At 37.9% G+C, this 14087-nt stretch overlaps 1 protein-coding gene across 1 annotated transcript in view; it reads left to right on the plus strand.

The window, feature by feature from the left end:
• Positions 1-14087, plus strand: part of TTC23 (tetratricopeptide repeat domain 23) — a 93509-nt gene that overhangs the window by 12916 nt on the left and 66506 nt on the right. Inside the window, exons 2-5 of the mRNA XM_008578537.1 lie at positions 3671-3870; positions 7776-7899; positions 10950-11100; positions 11293-11418. Of these exons, the coding sequence (XP_008576759.1) occupies positions 3691-3870; positions 7776-7899; positions 10950-11100; positions 11293-11418 (581 nt within the window). The 5' untranslated portion in view covers positions 3671-3690. The remainder of the gene's footprint in view (positions 1-3670; positions 3871-7775; positions 7900-10949; positions 11101-11292; positions 11419-14087) is intronic.

Below are 14087 nucleotides of genomic sequence, written 5' to 3' on the forward strand. Positions count from 1 at the left end.
GGACATTACTAAGCAAAATAAACCAGCCACAAAAAGACGAATAGTGCACGATTCCACTTAGATGAAGTACCTAGCATAGTCAAATTCATACAGACAGAAGGTGGTGGCTGCCAGGGACTGGAAGTAGTGAGGAATGTTACTACTTACTGGGGACAGAGCTTCACTTTGGGAAGGTGAAAAAGTTCTGGAGATGGACGGAGGTGATGGTTGCACAGCAATGTGAATGTACTTAGTGCCACTGAACTGTACAGTTAAAAATGGTTGAAGTGGGAAGATGTGTATGTGTATTTTACCACTATTAAAAAAACAAAACAAAACTGCCAAACTGTTTTCCAAAGTGGTTGTATCATTTTACATTCCCTCCAACAGTATATGAGATTTGCAGTTATTCCTCTCCCACCAACACCTAGTACAGTCAGTCTTTTTAATTTTACTCATTCCGATTGGTGTAAGTGATGTCTTTCTGTGGTTTGAACTTGCATTTCCCTGATGCCTAATGATGTTGAACATAAAGCATGTGCTTATTTGTTCTTGGTATATCTTCTTGCATGACGTTTCTGTTAAAATAAATTGCCCATTTTTATAGCGAGTTGTTTTCTTATTGAGTGTTGCGAGTTCTTTATATTGTTAAGATACAAACCCTTTATCAGATGCATATTTTTAAAAATGTTTTCTCCCAGCCTGTGGCTTGTCTTTTTGTTCTCTTAACAGTTCTTTTGAAGAGCAGAAATTTTAAATTTTGATGAAGACTCATTTGTCATTTTGTTCTTTTTATGACTCTTTTTGGTGGTCATGCCTAGGAAAGCTTTGCTTAACCCAGGGTCACAAAGGTTTTCTTATAGAAGTTTTTATAGTTTTAGGTTTTAAATTTAGATTTAGGTTCCATTTTGAGTTAATTTCTGTATATAGTGTTAGGTGTGGATCAAAGGGTGTTTTTTTCGTTTTGTTTTGTTTTTACATGTGAGTATCCAGTTGTTCCAGCATCATTTGTTGAACAGACTGTTCTTTTTCTAATGAATTACCTTCACACCTTTGTCAATCAGTTGTTTATGTATGTGTGGGTCCATTTCTGGACTCTCCATTCTGTTACATTGATCTGTTTGTCTATCTTAACAGCAGTGCAAACTGCCTTGCCTACTGTAGCTTTCTAATCTTGGGGGAAAGTCATGTTAACCTTCTGTCTTCTGCTTTTACAAAGTTATTTTGGTGTTCTAGGTCCTTTGCATTTTCCTATGAACTTTAGAAATCATTTGTCAGTTTCTACCAAACACAAGGCAAAACAAAAACCCATGCAAGTATTTGAATTGAGATGGCTTTAAATCTGTAGATCAATCTGGGGAGAATTAACATCCTAATAAGATTGGGTCTTCCAACCCATGAATATGGCATATGTCTCCCTTTATTTAGGTCTTTAATTTCTCTCAGTGGTGTTCTATAGTTTTAACTTTTTTGCAGCTCTTACTCATCTTTTGGTAGACTTAATCCTACTTCCTATTTTTGATGCTATTGCACATGGTATCATATTTTAATTTCATTTTGATTGTTCATTGCTGATATTTAGAAATATTATTTTGTATGGTGATCTTGTATCCTACAGCTTTGCTAAACTCAGTTATTACTGTTAGTAGATTTTTCGCATATTCCATCAGATTTTCTACATGGACAATAACAGAGATACGCTTAGTGAATAAAGGCAGTTTTACTTCTTTCTGATCCGCGTGCCTTTTATTTCTTTTTCTGCATTGATTGCACTGATTAGAAGCTTCAATACAATGTTGAATAGAAGTGCTGAGAGCAAACCTCCTTGTCTTGTTTCTGATCTTAGAGGTGAAGCATTTAGTCTTTTATCATTAAGTCTGACGTTAGGCTGTAAGTTCTTCATAGATGCCTTTCATCAGGTTGAGGAAATATAATTCTATTTCCACATTGCTAAAAGTTTTTATCAGGAATCGATATTAGATATTAGATTTTGTCAAATGCTTTTTCTGGGTTGAGATGATCAGGCAGTTTTTCTTTTTTATTAATATTATGTATTACATTGACTGATTTTTTATTAATGTTAAACCAATCTTGCATTCCTGAGATAAACCCCACTTGGTCGTAATGTATTTTCCCTTTTCTATATTGTTGGATTTAATTTGCTAAACTTTTGCTTTGAATTATTGCATTTTTGTTTCTGAGGCATATTTATCTGAAATTTTTTTCTTGTAATATATTTGTCTTGTTTTGGTATCAAGGTCCCATAGAAAGAGTCAGGATATTTTCTCTCCTCAATTTTCTAGAAGAGGTTGTGTGGAATTGGTATTATAGCTTCCTTAAATATCTAATAGGATTCACTAGTAAAGCCATCTAAGCCTGGAGTTTTCTTTTTTAGAAGATTTTTAAAATACAAATTCAGTTTCTTTAATATGTATAGGGATATTCAGACACCTATTTCTTCTTGAGTGAGCTTTGGTAGTTTCTGTCTTTAAAGGAATTTGTCTATTCATCCATGTTGTCAAATTTATTGGCATAAGGGTATTCATAGTATTCTCTTGTTAACCTTTTAATATTTGTAGAATCTGTAGTAATGTCATTTCTGTCATTCCTGATATTGGTTATTTGTGTTTTTTCTCCATTTTTCATGATTACTCAGAGGTCAATGTTACTGATTTCAAAGAATCACTTTCGGTTTCATTGATTTTTTATTCTCTATTGTTTTTCCATTTTTATTTTGTTGATTTGTGAGTTTAGCTTTATTCTTTACTTTATTAATTATTTTCTTCTGTTTACTTTGAGGTGCTTTTCTTTTTCTACTTTCTGAAGGTAAAAGCCAAGGTCATTCATTTGAGGCCCTTCCACTTTTCTAATAGGCATTTAATGCTGTGATTTCCCATAAGGACTGCTTCCATAGCATTCTTAAATTCTTGTATGTTTTGCTCTTGCAGCATCCAATTTAAACTACTTTCAATTTTTTTTTTTTTTTGGGTTTTTTTTTTTCTTTGACCTATGGTTTATTTGGAATTGTGTTATTTCATTTCCAAACATTTGGAAATTTTTTTAGATATGTATCTGTCATTGATTTATAATTTAGTTCTTTGTGATCAGAGAATATACTTTGTATGAATTGAATCCTTATAAATTTATTGAAACTTGTTACATGGTCCAAAATATAATCTGTCTTAGTTAATGTCCATGTGTACTTGAAAAGAATGCGTATTCTTTTTTGGGCGGAGTGTTCTAATAAATGTCAAATCAAGCTGGTTGATCATGTAGTCCATGTCTTCTATATCCTAATTTTCTGCCTACTTGTTTATATCAGTTATTAAGAGAGATATTTAAATCTCTGACTATAATTTAGAATTTGTCTATTTCTTCTTACAATTCTATCCATTTCGGTCTTATATTGTGAAACTGTTATTAGGTGTATAAACATTTGGGATAATTATGTCCTCTTGATGAGTTGACCTTCTCTATCCCTGGTAATATTCTTTGCTATAAAATCTACTTTGATGTTAATATAATAACTCCAAGTTTGTTTTTGACTAATTTTAGGGTATTATTTTTCATCCTTTTACATTTAATCTAGTTGTCTATATTCTAGCCACAATTTCTATTTTAAAAATGTGTATTTCTAAAAGTAACTATGGAAATTATCATTTAACACCTTTATTTTTTATTTAAAAATTAGAGGACAATGTATATAAAAATATGCAAGAATCACAGGAAACGCACATATCCAATCACCTAGATGAAATTGTTGCTGCTGTCAGCATCACTCGTAAAAAGAAGATCCAGAACAAGCTGCCTGAGACGGCACTATTCCAACTTCCTCAAGAGAAACTCCTCTTCTGTGAAGAGAAAGCAAAGTCCTATTCCAGCAGTCATGAAGTAAGAAGCTTTTCATTTCTATACCTGTACTCTGGGAATTAAGCTATAGCATATGATCAAGAGAAATAGCATATTTTAGATCACATTCCTAATCATCTCAGGAGGTTGGTACAAGACAGTATATGAGGGAGTGCCTTGCATGCATGCATGAGTGCAGTGGTACCTCAGGGCTCCATGCACAGTGGGTGACATGATCAAGGACAAATATTTACTGAGCTCCTACCATATGCCAGGTCTAGGCTCTGGAGTACAACACAAACAAAGCAGTTGAACCTTCTGCTCCTGTGGTGTTTATAATTCCTTGTGTTCTTAATCTTCTTGTTCTCTGCATCCTTCTTTCCCATTCTCTCCTCAAAAGTTTTACTCATTCACTCATTCATTTAATCTGCATTTCTCTACCACCTCTTACATGTCAGGCCCTGTTTGTCCATTTATTTATTTCACAAATACCTGTTGTATGCCTAATGTGTGCCAGGCACTGTGCAGGTGCCAGGGGCAGACAGAGGAAAGCCCCAGCCTCTCCCTTGGGGGGCACTCACTGTTTGGCTAGGAAAATAGGGGGACAGATAATGGTAGTTAGTGTGAAAAGTACTGTGAGAACACAAGCTCAGTTGGGAGGATATTTGCAGTAATCCTGGCAAGGAATTATGAAGGCCTGAACTATGTGTGGCAGAGGCAGTAGAAATGCTGAAATCTCTTGAAAGGAATTTAGAAATGCAAAGCAGTGGAACTGGGTGACCGAAGGAATGTAGGGGATGGAGAGGCAAGAACGAGGCAGAAGGAGTGTGTAGAATTCCTGACTTAGGTATCAGTCTGCTTGGGTGACTGGAGGCTTGCCCGTACTCTTCATCAGTATAATGAATACAGGAGGGAGAGCAGGATTATGGCAAGAGGGTATGAATTCGATTTTGAATGTATGAGTATTCATTATGCCACAGGTACTTATTCAGTACCTAAAGCCTTGTGCCAGGTCAACTCTAGGCCAGCAGCCTTTCTCAACCAGAATTAACTTATCTTCTATGCATCTAGAATGGTACTAAAGCATCTTTGTGTTCTGTGGTTCAGATGAGGAATCCCAGGATATAGCATTGAACAGGACAGACAAGGTGCATGCCCTCGTCGACCTGAGGGGCAACCAGCATTGTAAATAAACCAGATAATTATAGATAGTGATAAATGTTATGGGGGAACAGAGTGGGTCCATGTTGGGTCAGGTGGTCAGGAAGGGCCTCCTTGAAGAGGTAACAAATGAGCTGAGACCTGAGGAAGAGAAGGAGCCAACATAGAGGGGCTGAGGGGAAGAGTTCTGGGGAGAGGAAACAGCACACCTAAAATCCACAAGGTGGGCACAAGTGGGATGTGTTTGAAGTGAAGAGAGGAAGCCTTGGACTGATATGAAATATGGTTCTCATAGGGCCTTGCAGGTTTCAAACTAAATGCCTGTAAAAGTATATTCAGCCATATATCAGCATGATGTAATTTACCTTTTAAAATATCCATTTTTTGTTAATTTTTTATTTTAAAATAATTTCAGACTTACAGAAGAGTTACAAGATTTTTAACATTTGCTTTATATATATCTCTCATATTATTTTTCTGAACTTTGAGAGTAGGTTACAGATATTGAAATTAGGACATTACTATTTGTGTAATACTATTATCTAATCTACAGACCTTATCCATATTTCTCCTCAATGATGTCCTTTACGGAAAAAAATCAGATCCATGGTCCATTCCATGAATTTATGTTGAATACAGTTGTCATGTCTCTTTAGTTTCCTTCAATCTGGAACAGTTTCTTAACCTATCTTTGTCTTTCATGATCTTGATATTTCTGAAAAGTACACTGTAATTATTTTATAGAATATGCCATTTTTAGAATATTTTATATTCTGTTTTGTAGAATATTTAAATTTCATTTGAATTCTTCTTATTTTTTCTCATGATTGAATCAGATTATGCATTTAGGGCAAGCATACCACAGACATGACACAGGGCCCTTCTCAGAGCGTCTTATCAGAAGGCCCATAATATGGCTATCTGTCTTTTGCTGTGATGCTAACTTTGAACCCTTGGTTAAGGTGTTGTCTGGTAGGTTTTTTTCACTGTAGAATTACAGTTTTTCTCTTGGTAATTAATAACTATAAGTACTTCGTGGGGAGATTTATTGAGACTGTGGATATATTTAAGACTTTGCCCCCTAATTTTAGCATCCAGTGATTTTTGCCTGAATCCATTATTACCGTGATGTTTATCAAATAGCAAATCTCTGACTTCGCATTCTTTCAACATTTATTTGTTGGCATTCTATTACAAGGAAGAGCTTTTATTTCTTCAAATCTTATTTATTATTCATATATTTATAGGGTTCAGAAAATCCTATTTTTCAAATGTGTTACAACCCATTATTTTCACTGAAGCTTAAGTTGCCCCATATTTGCCAGTGGGATCCCCTTCAAGCTGGCTCCTGAGTCCTCGATCTATCCTCTCATTCTTTGAACATTTCCTTAATTTCTGGCACAACAAGATTTTTCAGGTTCATCTTGGTCTTCCGCTGCTCCAGCCTTGAATTCAAGGAACCTTGGTTCCTCTTGGTGGAGAATAGTATTTAGACAGCAAGATCTGGGTATAAAATATTGATTCTTAAATATATGTGGCCAGGCCAACTAATCATCAGAGTTACGTATTTAATTAGAAGTTTAAGAAACTCCAGATAGTCCAGAAATAATGCTGTGGGGAGAGCTCTGGACTTTGCATCAAGGAGCCTGACTGTGAGTTCTGACTCTACTACTCAGGTGATAAATCATCTCTCCTCTCTGACCTTACATTTCTTTGTCTTTAAATTGAGGGGACTATAGTTGATTATCTCAAAGGCTTGTCCCATTTCTGAAATTGTGTTCCTACTTCATTTTTATCTTTCCTCTACTCTTTAACATGCCTGTTGCTAAAGCCACTGGAACTGGCAGAATAGAGGTTGGAAAGCCAAAAGGGATATCCAGACTGTGCATTAAACACATGAGAGTGGAGGGGAGGACAAGCTGCTCTTCCTATACCCCGGTCCCCATTCAGGTAATGAGAACCAGGACTGTGATCTGGGACACCTGACTCAGTCAGCACAGTCCCCCTCGTTGGAAATTTGTGGTTGGGACAGATCCACTATCAGAACAGATCTCCCTCTCTTTTTGGCAGACTGTCTGTCTAGACTCCCCCGTGTTTTCATCATTTCCTTCTTTTTCATACACTGTATTCATTGCTCTCTCTGTCTCCTAAGAAGCCATTCCCAAAACTTCCTGTGTCTAGAGGCAATAAAAACCTGATCTCAAAAGAAGAGATACAAACAGCCATTGACAATGTTCAGCCTCACTAGTTTAGGAGGGGGAAAAAAATGCAGATTAAAACAAGGAGAAATGGATTAACTGACAAATTGGCAAACTAAAAACTAAATAAGAACTCAGTGTGTGTGCAGTTCCACATATGGGGCATTCCCCGCTCACAGGTGCTGTGCTGGAAGTGTGAATTGGTACAGCCTCTCGGAGAAGCACTTCAGCAGTAGCTTCTCGAAGCCTCCAAATTTTGGATATCCTCTACCCAATAATCCCATTTGTACGAATTTATTTTAAGGAAGTATTTATGGGTATGAGCAAAGCTACAATGTGCTATAAATTGTACTTATTTCTAATGTCTATTATCTGTTTCACCCTACAGGATGAACACTTTAGCACCCAAAACAGATCTTTGTCTATCTTGTTCTCTGATGTATCGCCAGTGCTTAGAAACACACTTAGCCTATAGTAGGCACTCAGTAAATATTTACTGAACGGGTAAAAGTACAAGGTGATTTTGTGTTTTGTGACTCCTAAGTTTTAAGTTGTCTAACTGGTAAGCCCATTTTCTCTTCCTGGCAGTATAAACAGGCTATTCAAGAGCTTGTGCGTTGTGTAGCACTGACAAGAATTTGCTACGGCGACTCTCACTGGAAACTAGCACAGGCGCATGTTAATCTGGCTCAAGGGTACCTCCAGATGAAAGGTGAGCTCATGTCAGACTGAGGAGGGTCATTTGGTTGGTTTCTGCTCTTCTCCCCAAATTTGATTCACATTTAACCAGGAAGATCTGGCTTTTGGATATTCCCCTTCCCAAATATTGAGAAGCTATTTCTTTTTAGAACGAGTCAATAAGGTAGTAACATATAAATATTCCAAGGGAAAAGGGAAGGAAGATTGTAACCCTTCTAGGTTTTTTGTTCTGGGTTTTTTTTTTTTAATCTTAAAAATAGTGTTCTTAGGAGAGAATTAATCTTTTAGGTTATTAGAAAGCACTTGTAGAAAGAACCCAAAGCATGGGATACGGGCCTAGAATGGGATCCATTCACATTTTTATTGATGGGGAGTCTCTTGACTATAAGTAACCAAAAAAATAAAAGATTAACCCAAATGGGCATAAAAAAATTTATTGGTTCATACAACTTAAAAATCCAGGGGTAAAACTTGCTTTAAACTCAGCCATAAACAGACAATGTCACCAGGATTCAGCTTCTCTTTTTCCCCTGCTTAGCTCTGTTTTTCTTGGTATTGGCTTTATGCTTAGCCAGGCTTTGCCCACATGGTGGCAGCAAGGCTGCCAACAGCTTTAAACTCTTTTTCTAAGCATTCACAGGAGAAAAAGAACGTCCCTCCACCATAATCCTAGGATTTGGGGGTTCTTTTTTGTGTGTGTGTGACTGGTAAGGGGATCGTAACCCTTGGCATGGTGTCGCCCGCACTGCGCTCAGCCAGTGAGCGCACCAGCCATCCCTATATAGGATCTGAACCCACGGGGAGAGTGCTGCTGCACTCCCAGTGCCACACTGTCCTGAGTGCACCACGGGGTCGACCCAGATTTGGGGGTTCTAATTGTACCATCTAGGGTTGTATGTCAAAGCCAAGGAATTGGCTAGACCTACCTTTTGGCTCCATTGGATACTGAGGAAGAAGCTGGCCTTGGCCAGATTGCTTGGATTGGATATGCAGAGTCCATGCATCCCAAAAGGAAAACAGAAGAAGGGAGACTGGATGTAGGGAAGGCAAAAACAACAGATACCCAGGATGCGATGTCTGCTGCTTACTCGCTGTGCAACCTAGGACAAGATGTACGAGAATACATCTCTGCACTCAGCTTCTTCAACTGAAAAGTGACGATAATGACGATGGGAATTCTAACTTCCCAGGGTTGCTGCACTGAATAAATAAAATAATAGAAGTGGAAAACACCACAATACCAAACGTAGAACTGTCACCCAATAAATTTGGCCAAATCTGATTATAGGCTGGTCCTACCTGTTAGATCAAAGACTGTTAGAGACAGATGGGGCCTTGGAGATCATCTGGTTTAAACCCTGCCAACACCCTCTTGCCATTTTGTACATTCAGAGGAAACAACAAGTCTCAGTTGAAACAGCTTGCCCCAGATCACATTGTTAATAAGTAAGTGATCTGAGACTCAGACCCAGGATTTCAGATGCCAGTACCAGTGTCCTGCCATCTGGGATTTCAAGTGATGCTTTTCTTCTACAGCCTGCTGCCTTTCTGCATGACAGTTCTTCTTTCTCAATTCAAAGTAGAAGCAATATCTGTTATTTATTATGGTCTTATTGATGCCAGGCACCAGGCTGTTTTCCATGCATAACCTCATTCAGTCTTCACCACAATCCCACGAGATATGTATGATTATTATCCCCGTTTATAGTTGAGGAAGCTGAGGACAATGCTTCATAGCGAGTGGTAGAGCAGGGAATTCATTCTGGACAGTCTGACTTCAGAGCCAATGTTGCTGAACCTCTACCAGCACTGCCTCCTAGAGATTTAGTTCAAGTTCCTCAGTGGAACAGACCATGGTTGAAAATACAGTCCACCATGCTTTTTGTAATATCACCTGCATGATTGGCACTAATAAATTTCTGGCAAGTTGATTAAGTATGTGGTTTAAAAGAAAAAAAATTAAAAAGACAATATTCTGTAAGAGTTCCCACATGAAAAGCATACCCTTGAGTTTCTCCATTAGAAAATATATTCCTCTGGGGCTGGCTGGTTAGCTCACTTGGGACAGCATGGTGCTGGTAACACCAAGGTAACACCAAGGTCATGAGTTCAGATCCCCATACCAGCCAGCTGCTAAAAAAAACCCCAAAAAACAAAAAAAGAAAAAAAAAAAAAAAGAAAAGAAAATATATTCTTCTGGCTTTATAGACATAGAAACAGAATTAACTTCATATGTTGACAGCTTTTTTAGGGATTTGAGATACAATTTTTTGTAATGAAGAACATAAGGCAGGGGGTGCACAGATGTGAGTGGAAGGAGGTGTGAGTGTGGGGGAGGGGAAAGGGAGTGTGGGAAGCGCAAAGCCTTGAATCCTAGCAGGCGATCCCCAGTGTTACCCTTCTTGCAGATTAATAAGCCCATGGAGGAACACTGGAACACGCTGGGGAATTTAGTTCTTGGTAGTAATTATTTTTTTTCTTTTTTGCTCCATTCTGTTTCATATTAGTCTATTACCACATAGGAATGAGAGATTGTCACACATTAGTCTATTGCCTCATTGGAATTGTCTTTGTAAGTTTTTATATATATCATCATATTTATATTACGTTAAAATAACATTATGATTATTGGTGGGTGAGCAGAAGATTCCGAATTTTTAGTATTTCATTAAGACTGTCACAAAGCCAGGATTAAAATTCATGAATATCTTATTTCCTGCCCAGAATGCTATAGTCCTTGTATTCCATTTGTTTTTTATAATTATTTGTAACATATTTTATTTCTGATATTGGTGAGGTTTCAAAGCTGTTCGATTCCAGCTCATTCTGTTTATTTTATTTCTAAAAAGGCCATTTTGGGAAAAATCCATCTTGAGTACTTGGTATAAAACACTTCTTTGGTTGTTGTAGTCATGACACTATTTCAGGTTACACGGGTGCATTTCCTTGTGCCTCCTGACAATGTGTGAAGGAGACCTCATTAGATTCCCCAGCCGCAGAGAAATATATTTCCGTCCAACTGAGATTAAAGAGAAACTGAGACCTCTTTTTCTTTGTCCATAGGACTGTCACTGCAAGCAAAACAACATGCAGAAAAAGCCAAAGAAATCCTCTCCAGCTCCATTGGTCCTCCCTATGACGATAATGTGGATGTTTTCAAGTGTTCCATTGAGCTCTTCCATACCATGGGGAGAGCCTTACTCTCCCTTCAAAAGTATCCTTTTGTGTCTAATCTTTAAAAATAGAAATGCTGTTCATATATTGTTTATATTTTAATTCTCAAGGCCAAATAAAAAGCTGATAGATGACTCAGGAGGGGTGATAGAGGAAGTTTGGGAGTCAAGGGAGTCCAGGACCTCGGTCCCAGAATCTAGAACCAAGTGGGAGTTTCCTGAACATAATTCAGATTTAAGGAAGCTTCAGAGAATTTGACAAAAGCAAAGAGACTTTCAAAGGAGCTGCTACAATGTGGAAGGATTATAAAAGAAGAATGGATAGAAATTCAAGCACGGATCAAATTGTCATTTGCACAGTAAGTTTCACGTTTAGGACTTCGTATCCATGATGGCTGGAGGTTCTTTGCCAGTATTCCTACCAGAATTTGTCTTCAGGTAGGAGGAGCTTCTCCATGGGGCTGTGTCCATGGCTTTTCCCAAGGCATTGTCCAGAAGCGAAAGAGGAACACAGTCATGTGAGAGCAGCCCCCTAGACACACCTCAGAAACAGTCCTCATATCCACCGTGGGCCTAGAGTTCTGATTGTGATTCTCTTGACTTTCTCTCTGCCTACTTTCCCTCCCCATCCCCTGCCCCTGTGCCTTTCCCTCTCTTCTTTTTCCCCCACTGCTCTAGTCTAAAATGCTTCAGTGGATTGATTTTATGATTAGGGCCTCAAAGGAGAATGATCATAAACATATGTGAATCCATGACAATGAGAGGATCCCCACTCCACGCTCACCAACTAAACCCAGCGGGAAGAGATAGAAGTTAATGGATCTTGAGTCGTTTACACACTTATCCCTCCCAACCCTAAGCCAGTCCCCCAGAGTATTGGGTGACAGAGTATGCCCATGCTCCTTGGAAGGATGGTTTGTAGGGGGAAGAGGGTGCAGAAAGGTCTTTTCCAGAAGACGCAGAGAATCCCTGTTGACCTACATGGCTGCCCTTAGTCAAAGCCAGAAGAATTCAGTTTACCTTCACAGCCAGACTGCATGCATAGGTTGATTCCCAAGAGAACTCAGAGAACCAGTGGAATAATTTTCAGAAGGGTGTTAGGAAAGGATCCCAAGAGAATACACCCAGTGATTCCATGTGACAGGAAACTGTGAAGGACCAACTTTGACTCATACTTTTAAAGATATTCCTTTTATTTATTTATTTACTTACTTACTTACTTATTTACTTACTTACTTATTTATTTATTTATTTATTTTGTCCTTTTTGAGACTGGCCGCACCGCACTCAGCCAGTGAGCGCTGTGAGCGCACCAGTCATCCCTATATAGGATCCGAACCCGCGGCGGGAGCACTGCTGCGCTCCCAGCGCCGCACTCTCCCAAGTGTGCCACGGGCTCGGCCCAAAGATATTCCTTTTATGATCACAATTCTCCCATGTAAATTTGTTTTGCTTGGGTTTTTTTTTTTTTTGGGGGGGGGGGCTGCAATGAAGAGTTCATCCATCCCTGCAAACTTTTTTAAATTCACTTTTTTCCTTTATCTCTGACCTTCACTCTCATTCACCACCACCCCTGTCCCCCCCACACACATACTGTAGATATATATCTTAATGATGGTTTATGTCTTTGAATATGTGTCTCTGAGTAATAGTATTGTTGTACGTATTTATGTGTTTTATGTTTGTATAAATTTGTAGTATATATCTTATTCTGTTTCTCACTTTTTTCTTCTCAATACTTTTTAATTGTTTCCTGTACTGTAGTTCATTGCTTCTGGCTTCTGCATAGTGCTCCACAGAATGCATCTGCCACATTTTGTTTATCCATTCTCCTAGCAGTGGACACTCAGCTTGTCCCCAGCTCTCTGCTACCACAGTGGTGCTGCCTTGAATATCTTCACGCAGCTTCACTCACGTAGCTAAGTGAGACATTTTCTGAGGCTTCTACCCCAGGGGTGGGATTGCTTGGTGACAGGGTACGAACTTGGTCCAAGTTCACCAAGCATTGGCTGGTTGCTATACCCATCTGCATTCCCGTTTGCAGGGCAGCTGGGTTCCTATTTCTTCACACCCCCAACAATATTTGGCATTGTTGATCTTTCTAACTGTTGCCTACCTGATGCATGTAACATGCTAATTATTTTTAAATTCTATTTGGATTTCTCTTACTAGACAGTTTTTGAGTACCTCTTCATATACTTTTTAGCCTTTGGGGATTCCCCTTCTACTAATAGCCTGTTAGTATTCTAACAAGCTATTGATATGAGAAACTTTTGGGGGGGAGTTCCCTGTACTTTTCTTATTGATAATCAAGTTTTTCTTCTCTATTATAAATATTAATGATATTGCAAATATTTTCTTACACCCTCTGTCCACTTACTAATTTTTTCCATAGTATTCCTCATGAAATAGAAATTCTTAATTTTGCTAGAGTCAACTCCATTCATTTTCACTTTATCATTTATGCTTTGGGAGTTGGTTTAGAAAGTCTTTCCCACCCAAATACCAAAGATATTCTCCAAAATTTCCCCCTAAAACCTGCTTTAACTCTACCCCAGAAACTTTAACATGTAGCATTATCACTGTCATTAAGTTCTTAGTATTTCATACCTTAGTTTATAAATTACTCTTTAGTCCAAAAATTATTCAAGTGATGTGAGTTTTAGTTTGCAGATATATGGGATTTTTCAAGGTATCCTCCTGTTCATGATTTCCAGTTTTATTGCATGATGGACAGGCACATATTTGCATGATATCAACTCTTTGAAATTTATTGAAGTTTTCTTTGGTCAATTTTTGTTCCAAATATTCTACAAAAGAATTTGTATTCTTTATTTGTTGTGTGTAATATTCTAATAAATCTGTATTAGGTTGACTTTATTAATTCTGTTATTCAAATTTATATCTTTGTTTATTTTGCCAACTGCGCATATTTGTTTTTAAAATGGGTGTGTTTAAATCTCTAACATCAATTATTATTGATCAATTTATAGCTCTTCATGGTTCTGCCAGTCATTGTTATATACAT

The sequence above is a fragment of the Galeopterus variegatus genome, unplaced genomic scaffold (genome assembly GCF_000696425.1).
Source record: "Galeopterus variegatus unplaced genomic scaffold, G_variegatus-3.0.2 Scaffold75, whole genome shotgun sequence".
Lineage (NCBI taxonomy): Eukaryota > Metazoa > Chordata > Mammalia > Dermoptera > Cynocephalidae > Galeopterus > Galeopterus variegatus.